Source organism: Plectropomus leopardus, chromosome 16 (genome assembly GCF_026936395.1).
Source record: "Plectropomus leopardus strain MGB_pleo_1.0 chromosome 16, ASM2693639v1, whole genome shotgun sequence".
In the NCBI taxonomy this organism is placed as follows: domain Eukaryota; kingdom Metazoa; phylum Chordata; class Actinopteri; order Perciformes; family Serranidae; genus Plectropomus; species Plectropomus leopardus.
This window is the reverse complement of record NC_142191.1, coordinates 21901867-21915730: the sequence shown is the minus strand read 5'-3', so window position 1 is coordinate 21915730 and position 13864 is coordinate 21901867. Positions and strand designations below refer to the sequence as shown.

General features: G+C 38.9%; 1 protein-coding gene across 12 annotated transcripts in view; it reads right to left on the bottom strand.

The window, feature by feature from the left end:
* Positions 1 to 13864, bottom strand: part of dtnba (dystrobrevin, beta a) — a 34391-nt gene that overhangs the window by 4460 nt on the left and 16067 nt on the right. For 10 of the 12 annotated variants that reach the window (XR_015779047.1, XR_015779049.1, XR_015779048.1 and 7 more), the window contains exons 7-20: positions 13695 to 13849; positions 13429 to 13528; positions 13114 to 13280; positions 11719 to 11840; positions 10119 to 10190; positions 8573 to 8650; positions 7466 to 7553; positions 7189 to 7268; positions 5818 to 5931; positions 3366 to 3462; positions 3107 to 3127; positions 2681 to 2834; positions 1490 to 1579; positions 1250 to 1297 (exon numbers count right to left, since the gene is read on the bottom strand). Coding sequence is in view for 9 of the 12 variants with exons in the window: in XM_088089032.1 (XP_087945158.1) it covers positions 1250 to 1297; positions 1490 to 1579; positions 2681 to 2834; positions 3107 to 3127; positions 3366 to 3462; positions 5818 to 5931; positions 7189 to 7268; positions 7466 to 7553; positions 8573 to 8650; positions 10119 to 10190; positions 11719 to 11840; positions 13114 to 13280; positions 13429 to 13528; positions 13695 to 13849 (1386 nt within the window). In the remaining 3 variants the exon portion in view is untranslated. The remainder of the gene's footprint in view (positions 1 to 1249; positions 1298 to 1489; positions 1580 to 2680; positions 2835 to 3106; positions 3128 to 3365; positions 3463 to 5817; positions 5932 to 7188; positions 7269 to 7465; positions 7554 to 8572; positions 8651 to 10118; positions 10191 to 11718; positions 11841 to 13113; positions 13281 to 13428; positions 13529 to 13694; positions 13850 to 13864) is intronic. The other 2 variants (XM_088089030.1, XM_088089033.1) reach the window with 2 other exon arrangements.

The window sequence follows — 13864 nt, the reverse complement described above, 5'->3', positions numbered from 1 at the left end:
TTCACCTTGCATAAAGCAGCTGTTTACCCACACAGAGGACTGTTATGACTTTTAACACTGGTTGAAAGTACTGTTTTTCAAGTACTGTACATCCTTTAGGTACTTGTACTTTACCTCAGTATGTGGCACTTTATACTGATGAATATGGTGAATTATAGATTTGTGCATACAAGTGTTTTCAGTTATGTGGCTGATGACACCTGTTGATAATTTACATTGGGTTGACAATGAAGTTAGACTTCGTCCAAAACAAAACTAACAGGAGAGCTCCTGAAGTCCTGAAAAATTCAATTTTTGATCTTATGCTGTAAAGTAATAACATATGCACACAACATATAGTCTTTCGGGACCTTGGGAACAACATATATCAACACTTTGAAAAGGGCTTTTCTGCAAAGTGAGCACTTTTTGTACATTTTTCTGGTAATATTTGTAGTAGGTTCTTTTACTCAGGATGTATTTTGAATGCAGGACTTTTACTTGTAACAGAGTTGTTATAAAATGATTTTAGTTATTAAAATCTCACCAGTTAGAAATACCTTGTGTTGATGAATGGATTACCTTGGTATATAATACCTATTTAATGGAGAGAATGAGTTTTTATTTGAGAACCCAAGGTATAGTTTTAGAGAACTGGTCAAAATTGATAGTGAATGTCTCAAATGTAAGACTTGACTTTGTGTGAATAAGTATTAGAATCACACTGCAGTATAATTATTAGTCCCCCAAAGTCTCTGTTTATTTATTTGCTTATTTTTATAATCTTTTTTTTTCATGCTCAAAATGGTTGTGAATTTTATTTATGTCATATTAATCTTGTCACTATAAACCAATGAAAATAAAAAGAGAATTACTGATAGAATTACTAACACACACACACAGACACACACACACACACACACACACACACACATATATCACCAGTTCTAAACATGTTTTATGTGAAATTGTCAGCAAAAAACACTAAGAGGAAGCATGGAGTCTATGGTGAACTTAACATTTCATTTATCGCTTATTTTCAAATTATCTGTTTGTTTAAGTGTTTGTTGTGAATGATAAAAGTCAAGCAAAGTGATTACTAGGATCTACCTATAGATGTGTTAATTTAGCAAGCAATCCATGTTAGTGCCATTGCAAATGTTAATCATTAAAATGACAATGCTGGTGTGAAATTTTGTTAGCAAGTGCAGCAAATAGAAAGAGAATTAGTCAGAAAAGATGACATGAGATGCTGAGGAGATTCACTTACCTCTGTCCTTTCCGTTCAGCAATCTCTCCTCTTCCTCCCGAACATCATCTAGTTAGAGAAGAGAATTTATTTATTTTTTGGCATTTCTGCCTTCATATGTATGATATGTATGATGTGCAAAGGTCCCAAAGTTGGAACCGAACTCGGGATATCAAAGTTATATAGCATGTGCTGTAACCATTCCGCTACCAAGGCACTCAGTTTGATACCCAAAACTGTCAGAAGTGTGTTTGTGTGTACCAGAATGGAGCTCTTTGACCAGTGAGGACACAGTGTTGGTGATGGAGTCTGCTGCTACCAGCAGGTCATTCCTCAGGTTCCTTCTCGGGCCTGTGATGGAAAAAAAGGAACCCGTCACAGCAAAAAGATTTCACTGATACTAAATATGTAGTTACTAATGACTTGAAGTGCTGAAATATATTATCACCTTATGAGATCTGAATCTCACTTTGGCACCAATTACAAAAGAAAATCATAAACTAGAATAACCACCTTGCGGTTGTATGCCGCTGCGAACGAGTCAAGTTGCAGTTACAGTTCACATCACAAAAGGTCGATACCATCGGCACAGTTCTAAGGTGGGGACCCAAAATTAGTGTCACCAGTTCAATATCTGACCAAATGTCTCTAATTCATATAATGTTGAATAATGGTTTCAGTGTAAAGTGTTTTTTGCAGAACATTATGATGTCACAGTAAAAGTTGAGCTTGATCTTTTGGATATAAAATGTCACCATTTCATTGTGATGTTTGAGGAAATTCTCTCAAGGTGTTCTTGAGATATTGCTTTCACAAGTAAGAGAAAAACACAAGATCACAGTGACCTTTGCCCATTGACCACCAAATTTAAATCGTGTTATTGTTAAGTCAGTGGACATTTGTGCCAAATTTTAAAAAATCCCTTCCAGGGGTTCTTAAGATATGGCATTCACAGGAACGGGATTCAAGAACAACCCAAAACCACAATGCCTCTGACAGAGGCTATTGTTGGAACGGAGGCTAAAAAAGTGACCACTGACAGCTCACTTATTGTACTTTGCCTCAAAGATTTAACTAAACCAAAGCCATCACAACTGTATGTTACTCAGCCCTTAGCCCAAAAAGATGCTTATTTTATTGTCTAGTTTCTATCTACTTTCAGCCTCAATGCCTGTCTGAACTAAACCCAGCATAGATAACCACAGGGGACGCAGGACAACTTCACCCATTTCTTTAATTTATTGAAATGATGATCAAGTTTTTTTGATTTTCCGGATGTCCCCCAGAGCTGCGCGCACTCCTCTCCTAATTAATCAGCTAACCGCCGCCCTCCTTTGCTACTTAAAATAACATAATTCTAAGTCACAACAGAGAAATGAAAAAGAAAATAAGATTCTGTTAAGTTTATGGCTTAACATTTATGATTTTCTTAGCTGTAAGTTCCAGACTTACCTTGGGCAAATGCTTCTTGCACGTCACCACCCACCCCAGCGAGTGAATCTTGAGGAGGGTACATGTGAGCCTGTGGAGGCGCAGCACCTACAGAGCGGACAGTTGATGGGCTTGGTCGTGCAGGAGAAACGTGAGAAGAGCCAGCCGCCTGTGCCTGAGAGATGGATTTATAGGGTTTGTTAAACATCATTTATGATGTCCACAAACATCAAACTTGCCACTTTTGTTGACATCATCTCCACAATATAGTAAATGTTCTGGTAACTGCTGGAAAAGGTGAACCATCATTTGTCCAAAATATTAAGGCCCTTATTGGAAAAATATAGCTTGCTTGTATAGTTGATTTATTATGACATTTTTGCATGACATTAGGACTGAATCCCTCATTTACAGCACTGTGAGTCCAACATAAGGGGGTGAACTTACTGCCTGACGCTGTTCCTCATCCTAGAGGGCCACAACATGGACAGTCGGAAATAAGTAGGGAGGAAAAGGATGGAAAAAAGAGATCAGGTACAGTCACAGCTGGAAAAAGGTGAAATTATTAAGGAGGAAACAGCAGAGGGAAAAGTGAGGCTTGTTACTGTGAGGACAGACAGGAAGGTGTGAAGAAAACAAGGAAACTTTGCCCTCTAGTGTGTGACAATACACCATGCTGAAAACAATGTATGCTTGTGTGTGTCACCTTGAGCAGCTTCATCAGTCCCTCCAGCTGCACCATCAGTTCCCTCCTGCTCTCTTGCAGAGACGACATCCTCTGCTCCAGCTCATCTTTCCTTTGTCTGCAACACACAAAAACCCACCATGACTGTCACATAACAGAGCATCAGGAGGCAGCAACAAAAGAACTTGAGTGCAAGGACTCTCAGAAGGCAGAAGTTAAACTGAAACATTTGAGGTTACAAAGAGATACACGAATGCAGAAAGGCAAAAAGACTGAAAACTGAAAACTAAGTGAGCACTGAGAGCTGACTCACTGGCCCCGTTTACACTTTTCATGTCACGCACCTCCAGATTTGATTTGGTACAAATTCATTTGCACTAAGCCGCATAAACAGTATTGATTTCTGTTAGCCTGATCAAAAATCTGGCGTAAATGTAGGTAGACTCTAACACACTCCTGTACAGGTCTGCTAAAGTTGGCACAATGAGGTTTATGAGCTGGGAAACTGCCCAAACTCTTTTTCCTTCTAACACTTCTGCAGACAGTTGTCAAGTCCCCTGGTTAGTGAAATAAGAGGAGAAACTGCAGAAGTGAGGTGAGAGCACTGCAGCCCATAGAGCAATGAGGTGGAAACATGGATGGTTGGAGATCGAAGGAACACAGAGTCAGAAACCCTTGACATTTTCCTGGACCACCATGTCTTCCGGGCTTGGAAGAGACGACTTGGTGGAGATGAGATGTGAAAGAGCAAGCTGACCGGGACATGAGAGCATCGAAAGGCTCTGAGACTGACCACAAGACCTTAAAACCAAACTCTGACATCTTGAAAACACAATAAAGACTGGTGTATACTGGTTGTCAGATGGCAGAACATTCATCGTGTACTTAATACTGCTTAAACACACTTGTGTAAACCACCAAGGCTTTCAAAAGTATTTGAGAAGTACAAAGTGAATCCAAATTGCATTCAAATGATAAATTCTTACTATTTACAGAGAGTTGGAAGCAAAAAGAAACCAAGATGTAGGAGCCAGCATATGTAACATCATACTAAAGAGGTGTTTACTTTTTTTTTTTCTCCCAAACAGTATGTGGTCTGGATGGGACACTAACGCAGGAGCATCAACCCGTCTGTTTCCTGCTTGGCTTCTCTTCACATGTTAGGACAAATGAGTAAATAAACAAATATAACAAGAGGATGAGTCATGCAGTAATTCAAGATTTGAGTCATTATGATCCCAAAGTAAAGCTTCAATGCTGGAACAGACCAAAAAATAATCACTTCATCTGTATTAGGGTATTTTACTGGAGATTTTCGGCAATAATGGCATCTTATCCTGAAATGAGAATATGACCAAGATGTTGATACATCTGAGAAACCACTGCCTAGTTAACAGCCCTGCAGATATTCACAGATACTGTATAAGATGGGAACTTTTTATTGTAATCATGTGGCTTTAAAAGGAAGTGGCTCCAGGTGACCCGACTGGACAAATCCACATAGCAATATTACTGATAATGACTGTAATTTACACATCGGATAAATAGTTAGAGTAGCTACTGTTGAAATGTGAAGAGGGAAAGGAGAGTTGGTCATTTCAGGGTACAAAATTAGTGTGCACTTAACAAATTACCCTCAAACAGAGTGCAGTTGAATTCTGGGTATAAGCTAATGTGTCATTATGGTTGTTTCAGTTGTCCTTACACATGCATATAAATTAGCCCCAAATCACACAAATTCATCATTTATCACAGTATGTTGTGAACCTTGTAGTTAAAACCACTACAGTACATAAAATCTTACAGTACATATTGTTATTTGGACAACTTAAAGCCACTGTGTAGAATTTAAACATTTTTGAGTTTGGCGCCCTCGAGTGGCCACGGCCAAAAAGACAATGACAGTGATGCACACTAACATACATGACTGAGATAGCTTAATTTTTCTGCAAACAAAAACTTAAAGCACCAGAATGAGCAGAAAGATGCTATAATCAGAGGAGTTGCTCTGTGTCGCACTTTAAACCGAAAGTATCCGTCCAGAAATCTTAATGCAACTCTCATGCAAGCAGAATTTTTCTGCTTTATATAAAGTCTCCCTCCTCTCCCTTTGAGTTTTTTGTTTTTACCGAAATAGCATAAACATGTTGGAAGCCATTTTTTAACATTGGCTTTTCACAAAATCTACCATCTGTCGCCACCATCTGCCATAAAGCACTCTCCCTCTGTGCTGCAAAGCAACGCGGCAGATTTCCCGCCAAATCTGACACTGCGGCTCACAATGTAGAAAATGTGTGTATAGCTGAAAAAAAACTTTTATTGTTTTTGAAAACAATGTTAGGACAACATTTTTGCAGGTATGTCAACATCAAAAAGAAAAACGAATAATTGTTATAGTATGTATGTGTGCGCAGCAGGAGACCAGATTTCCCGGCTCCTTTCTGAGCAGCTCCGTGGCGGAGCGCGTGTTTACCTGAGCAGGCGAAGCTCGGCCAGCAGAGTCGGGTTGGTGCTGCCTTTCTCTGGGCTGGCCTGGCACGCTGCATCATGCTCTACACGAAGACGTTTGATCTCTGCCAAGATCTCTCTGGGAAATGAAAAACAAACTGGTCAGCTAAGGCTGGGGGGGGCGATACATGACTGAACAGACTGTGAAAACACAGGGCAGGAATACACACATGCTTCTCCAGGCTTTTGCAGATTATGGAGGAATGTACATGTTGGAATAAGAGAATATAAATGTGACAAGCTGTTGCACATGGGAAACAGAATTCAAACATATGCATATGCGCATGTGACAGACATTAAGCACATACAGGAAACATGTCGACTCGGCTTACAAGTACTAAAACATTCAACAGCTAACATTTTGCGCCTGAAAGCAGTTCGTGCAGACGGGCAAGTCAAATTGAAGCACTTTCAAGTACTTTTTTGAGCACTCCTTTTTATTTGCAATGATGAACTTGTTTTATCCACAACCGTTCATCTCATCTATCGCTCAAGAAGCAGAAAAAAAAACAGATGCTAATGATGCTCTGGCAGGCTAGAGAAACATCCTTGTTGCCGAATATTTACTGGCGTTAAGTTGTTAGCAATCTTAACTCATATCACTCATACAGCTTTAAAAAAACATTATTACAACCACGGCCATTCTCTGCTTTCTAGTTTAAAACATTTTTCTAAGTTATTTTTTTAAGTAATGTTTCATTGGGGCGCCTGGTGGCTCAGAGGATAGAGCTGTGTCCTCGCCGCAGCAACCGCGGGTTTCGACTCCGGCTTCGGCCTTTTGCTGCATGTCAACCCCTCTCACTCTCCCCCTTTCACACTTGTGCTGTCCTATCCATTAAAGGCAAAAACACCCCAGAAAATATCTTTAAAAAATAAAGGAATAAATACATAAAATGTATCATTTGGTTTATTCAAGTACTTTTTTCAAGGACAAAGTTTTTTAAAAAATCTCTGATTTTCAGGATTTTCCAGTAATTAAATTCCTGAGTACAAAATTCAAATACTTCTAGCACCTCAAGCAAATAATAGATTCATTATTAGGTCACTTCTTTAAAAGATGCATTATCCACTGATAATCTATAAATTTAGGGGTGTAAAATTTAAAATCTTTCAAAAATGTACTTCAAATTTAATTAATCATTGTGTCAAACACTGAAATGATACTGATGAGTTGCAAAATAAGACCAGTGTTCTCTTAAAGTGGTTGGGACACCAGTATTATCTCTACACAGTCACAAATATGACGACAAAGTGACAGACTTACAAGAGCATGAAAACTAAACTAAAATGTAATTCATTCAAATGAATAACTTGTCCAGTCTTCTCACATATCTACCTGTTTTTGCACTCCAGCTGAGCAATGAGCTCCCTCTTCTGTTTGTTCACATCAAAGTTGATGCTCCGGTGAGGTATCACCTGAAACACAGTTACTGGAACTTACTGATCGCTTGATCATTCATCATTTAACAACCAAAAGATGATCTTAGTTTGGACAGACATCACTCACAGCTGTGCGTCAGAGCTCTGGTGTTTGTGTACAACAGAAGTACCTAATGTGTATTTATGTATTTGCAGTTGACGGTGTGTGAGAAGGCATGGCGTTGTTGACTTACTGGTGTGCCGTCAGTCTCTGCCAGTCGAGAGGTGTAGCGGGCGATCAGTTTGTGCTCCTCATCTTCTCTTCTGGGACTGTCCACACTGCTAAAAGCAAAGTAAACAAATGATTATTAAAACCACTTTTTAAAATGTCATTCCACTCCTGTTACACTTTTGTCAAATAGTCACATGTGTCAAATGTCCCCTGTGAGCACCTCTGAGTACCTCTGAGTGGTGGAAAATGTCACCATGCACCCAGCAGAAGAGGAACATGCTAACCAATATAATCCACTGCAGCAACGCTAAAGCAAACAGTACGAAGGAATATGGATTTATGGGGATAAAGTTTCTTCTGTAAGGATGGCTGCAAGTTTCCAGCAATGAGGCATTTTTACTTTATTGGTAAAAATGCAATGCATATCTCTTTTTTCATTCTAACTATGTCCTATGTACATTCACTATGGCTTTCAAATAACATAACTTTTTCTTTTATCATTGCTTGCTTTTGCTTGTTTGATTTTCCTGTTATGTTTTTTCTCTTCTTAATTTTTTCCTCCCCTTTTTTTCAATTACTTGTCTTTTTTATGCCATTTAAATGTTTTCCTAATGTACTGTGCTTCATGTACTTTGAATTGCCACCTGTCTAAATGGTGCTATATGAATACCTTTTCCCTGCCTTGCCTAAAATAAGATCAAGAGGGCAAACATTTCCACCAGTAAACACTTAAAGTCAAGCTCTGGTTTTACATATTTAACAAATGTATAACATGTCAAAATATAATGCCAGTCATAAATGATTACTCAACTGACCCTGAAAATGTGGGCTTTATGCTTTATGCAATCTTCTGTTCACTGACTGAAAAAGATGCCGAACACTAATAATATTGAAGTAGCAGTTGGGACATTTTTTGTTTTTTTTCATTTCTGCTGAATGTAAATGATTTCCCAGGAGCTGATAGTTTTTAAATCAGTGTACAACCTGCAAAAAGACAGCATGGACACAATATAACACTTTGATTTAACTTGCCTTTACTTCATGTTTGCTCTTCAGTATAATGATCATAAAAGTCACTGGATAAACCGAACTGCCAAAGTTAAGGTCTAACTGTACTGCGCTCTCTCACCTTGGGCTGGTCTGGAGGCGATTCACATACGCAGCGATCAGAGCGTGTTCCTCGTTCATACGCTGAGCAGCTGACAAACTGGAAAAGAAACAGAGACAGACAAACACAGACACAGACAGAAAAAAATAAACATGAATTTACATTATTGCGAATAATATATATCCTCATAAACTATATATATATACATCAAATACATCTTTACATATTTATCCTTGAATAATAACACATCATGTCTTAAATGTTTTGCATTATGTTTTTTGCACGTGTCAGCCCATTATAAGCCATTTTGTCCACTGCATACAGTGATTCAGTTATCATATGTTTTGGTTTTGTAATTAAGTGGAACCTGTTTATTGTGATCATGTCTGTCCAGGACAAAATGATCACATTTTGTATCCATTTCTCATGAATATCACCATCTAATTTCCATTACATTTGCAAATTTATTACATTAATATAAAGTAATTAAATGGACAGCTTTGCTATCTACAGAATTACATTGGCTGTTTCACAGTACAGTGCAGCTGTTTCATCATGTGGGCATTACATGACCAGGCATCATCTATCCAGTTCACAGGAACAGCTCCAGCCACAGGTGCTCTCCCCGTGCACATTTGTTTTTTCTCTCTATCACCAGCAGCTATGACGAGCAGCCATAAGCTTTGAGGATGCTACGTTTTTCCATTAAGAGAAAAGGACTCTACATGCAGCACCAGGTAGACAGCTGAAAATAGATGGCTTATCACAAGGCAAAGTATAATGAAGGTTAAGTTTTTAAAAAAAGAGAATTAAGGTAGTTTTTAGTTGTTTTTACATAAATTGTTATGTATGCAAAGACCCAAAACGAACAGTTAGTGAAATATTTGATTACTACAAGTGATTTTTTAAAAACAGCATTTGTGTAGGAATGATTCTATCCCAATCTGTCTTGATCCACATGAGCAGTTGATCACTATAATTGTGATCAATACAAGCAGTGTCCATTTCATAATTTAATGTATTTGTAAAATATATATTATGTCAGACTTTGTTAGTAATGAAAACCTTTTTACATCTTTGTCCACATACATTTTTAATATGCACATTCTTGTAGTTGTATTTTTTTTGTTTTTGCAGCATGTACACGGATGTGTTTTCTTTGGTTGCTGCATGTTGCAATCTCTCACAAAAAAAGGTCATTACAGTTTATTTTAGCCAAAAATGACACATTCGAATATCTTGTTTTATCAGAGGCACAGTCTAAATCCAAACTATCAAGCTTTTCTTAACCTCAACTTGTTATTGATTGATGCATCAGAAAAACACACATTTTAATTTCATCAAATCTAATCAGCAAAATGGAGTTCAGCAATTCGTGTAAAGTGTATGCGCTGAAATGAGTGATTTACAAGGTACAAAGGAACGAAGCTATAATAAACCCCATTTAAGTTGACTCAAGCAAGTCATTACCTATGCAACCTCTGACTTTAAACTCAAATTTCTAAATCAGACAGAACAAATATTACAATCACTAAACCGGTGGGTTTTTTTTCATGTCAGATTTTACCTCTTGGAGGACTCGGGCACTGATGAGGACAGCAACATGGCTTCACTGGTGTTCCCAATGGGGCGAGGGGGGCTACACACACACACACACACACACACACACACACACACACACACACACAGATAGACAAATACACAATGTCTTAGACTCATATTATCAACAGTGCAAACACAAAGTAAGGACAACATCATTTAAACACAAAGTCCTGCCTATCAGAAAAAACACATACTTTTACTCACTCACACACACTCTCACGTGATTTTGAGTGCAATCATGCAATAATGAATTGTACTAGTCTGAGCAAACACAGACAGGGCAAAGATCAGCAGAGGGAGAAAGAGAGAGAGAGAGAGAAAGAATGAATGCAGATCAAAGGGAATTTCAGGAAAATGCAAGTTTGCGAGCAGGGTTAAACCTGACGAAGCATCATTAGTACAAACATACTCACATCTGTGCTAAGTGCAGTCTCTGTGTGTTGACCTGATTATGTGCCCAGTGCTTTGAGGTCTGTAATGACTCGGTCTTCCGATGTTTGGAAAATCAAACACTGTGGATCCACCACGAGGGGCGGAGCAACCACAGCGGTTCGCTACAGAGGTGGGACTTTTGAGGTCTCGTGTTATCTGAAGTTTTTGTGTGCACGTCAACTGTACCGGTGATAACAGACTAAAGGGTTATTTTAGGCTGAGAGACTGTGACTTAGTAGTAAATGTTTCACCTTCTGTAATGAAAAGTTACTATTAGAGTGTCAACATTCCCACTGAAGCTTCTACAAAAACTGAATTGTTTGAGTGAACATTAACTTGTGTCTTTTAAAGCATTAACATTGTACATACTACCATACAGGGCTGGGAAATAGTTTAATCTTTAGTTTTGTTCTTAATGGTTCGAAGAACACTGTTATTAAAAGGCAGCAAAATAAGTTATAAAGACTTTTTTTTAACCATGTTGCTAAGCCCTACTTTCATTACCTTGACTCAAAAAAAGCTCTGTGACATCGTTTTCATCCATGAGGTTGATCTAAACACTACTATTTCCAATGCCACTGTATGTGAGAGAATCCAACTTTTTCCTCAAAGGTGTTCCTTGTGGTCATTTTTAAAATACATATGAAAAACTCAACAGCAATGTCTCTTTCCTGAAATCATAATCCAGTTTCTCAACATATTACACAGACCTTGTTGTGAGCAGTTTCACAAAGGAACTATTTTCTTTCTAACAAGCTACTCCTGCCACCCGAATCAAGGCACCGAAGGAAAGAGGACAGACATCTCTACGGCTGATATCTCCAGCACTCAGCAACTCACACATAAATGAATAAAAGTATATTTCTGATTTTATTACATCCCTTTCGGGAGGACACAAGCATATATTTAAGTGAGGTACAATATGTATGAAATGTTCTCTGTGATAGCTGAGAAGTAGCATAAAGATGAGACAAGCTGACACAAAAACATAGTATTAGCTGAGATTAGGTCCTGGTTGGACCCCGTCCAGCCAAGACTGTTGCTGGATCCTTACAAATTCTACTTTACAATTTCACGACAAAGGATGTGGCATTTCTACATCATCAGTGTGTGTGAGTGCTGGGAGGTCTTACACTATGTTGGAGAGGTTGAGGGTCCTCTCAGGTTCCTCTGGGTACAAAGGATGAGGGGGCTCTCTGGACGCACAGCCCAGAGTCCTGCTCAGGGCTCGGCCAAGCTTTGTCGCTGGCGACTTCTACACACACACACACACACACACAAAGTATACAGACACAAATATCAGGTCAACATTCATCAGCTGTGTGACTTTTGTGTTGACATTTGAAACCCAGAAATTTTCTGCAGCAATGGCCCTGAACTCCATGGACAAACTAGATCAAGATGGATCTGTCCTAAAACAACTCTGCACACTTAAGGTATTTTTTGTGGATCTGAGGTTTGACGTTGAGTATCGCCAACATGGTCTCCTGTGTCTCGTGTCCACTATAGTACTACATCTTTTCTTACTGATTACTGACTGAGTTGGATCAAGTTTCAATATGTTTTCTTTATGTTTCCTCTCAAGGAAATCCTTAAAGACATGAGGGTGATAAATTGCTTTGAAAGTATATAAAAACTATATACTTGAACTTAGATGCATTGAAGAAAATACTGACTGCCATTTTTACATGTACTTATGTGCATATGTATTACATATTACTTTCACTTATTTTTATTTACATAATCACATGAGGGGGGTTAGAGTTTTCTATGGACCCCAGTAAGAATAATTAATGTAAATAAATAAGCAAATAACAGTTGGCTTAATGATTAAAGTGAATGATGACAGATGAAAAATATTCACGTCTAACTAAAAACTTAATCACAGTTCTACATTTTATCCTCATGCACTCAGGTGCATGCAGTACACCTCATCAAAACAAGCAGGAGAGACAGTGTATCTGTGCTTTCTTGGTGTAGAGTGTGGCAAAGTGAAGCAGATAAACTAAGAATAAAATAGAGTCGAAAAGTAAATCCTGTTGGAAATGATATGTAAAGTCGTCAGAGGATTATTAAGAAGAGTTTCCTGTGATGAGAAGATTCTGTTGGACAGGCAGGAGCTGTACTAGTGAAGAGATTTATCCCCGAAACATTAATAAGTCAAATTATGCCAAGCCTGGGTGATGAATAATTCAGCAACTATGTTTCCATCTATTAATACATAATTTCTTCATCGAAAACATTTTCCCCTCCAGGATAGCTTTTTGGAATATTACTGTAAATTTTTAGGATTGTGATATTTCCATTTTGTTGCTTTCCTAGTGCTGTAAAATTCATAATGGTCCTCACAAAGTTGGAGATCCAAGACAAGCGCGCGCGCACACACACAGACACACACACACACACACACACACACACACACACACACACACACACACACACACACACACACACACACACACACACACACACACACACACAGGGAGTGCCCCCTGGCGTGATGAATGAGCAATCACACAGTGACTAACCCAAGATGAGTGCTCCTTCATCTGATGCTGGTTGCTATGAGAGCCGCTGGCATTGCCACGCCAGAAGCAGTTCTGGCAGAGCTGGTAACCGCGGCAACGAAGGCAGCGATAGCGGAAGCCAGTCATGCCGTTGGCACGACAGTAGGAGCATGTCACGGGATGACAGACTGAGAGAGAGACAGAGAGAAGAGTCTGTCATCAATATCTTTAGCTTTGAAATACAGACGAGTCGCACAATTTAACTGCAATTCATCTTTTTAAATTTTTTTAAAGTTGGTGTGGATGTCTGTGGTTTGTGTGTTTGTGTGTGTGTACCATGCTCCACGTTGGCCATGCGATGCATGAGAGGCAGCCAAACAAGACACTGAGGAGGGTCAGCAACGATACCCAGGAACATGTTGAGCATCACCCTCTTCTACAATGACAACAAGAAAGAAAAAAACTCTTCAGGATCACAGACCAAACGACAATATACCACCCACCCCCCACCCCAAAAAACATTAACCATTGGAATCAGATTAACATGAAACAAATCTACATTATAAAGGACAGATGGGGTGTGTGTGTGTGTGTGTGCGAACCTGTTGTGGGAAGCATGAGCGGGCTAAGGTGTGTGTGTAGCCAAAGGATGGTCCTTCATGTGCAGCAGTGGGCAACTTCAAAGCCTCCCTCAGAAAGGCATCAAATTTGGATTGTACCAACACGCCAGAAGAGTCAGATACCTGAGAAAACACATCTACACACACACACA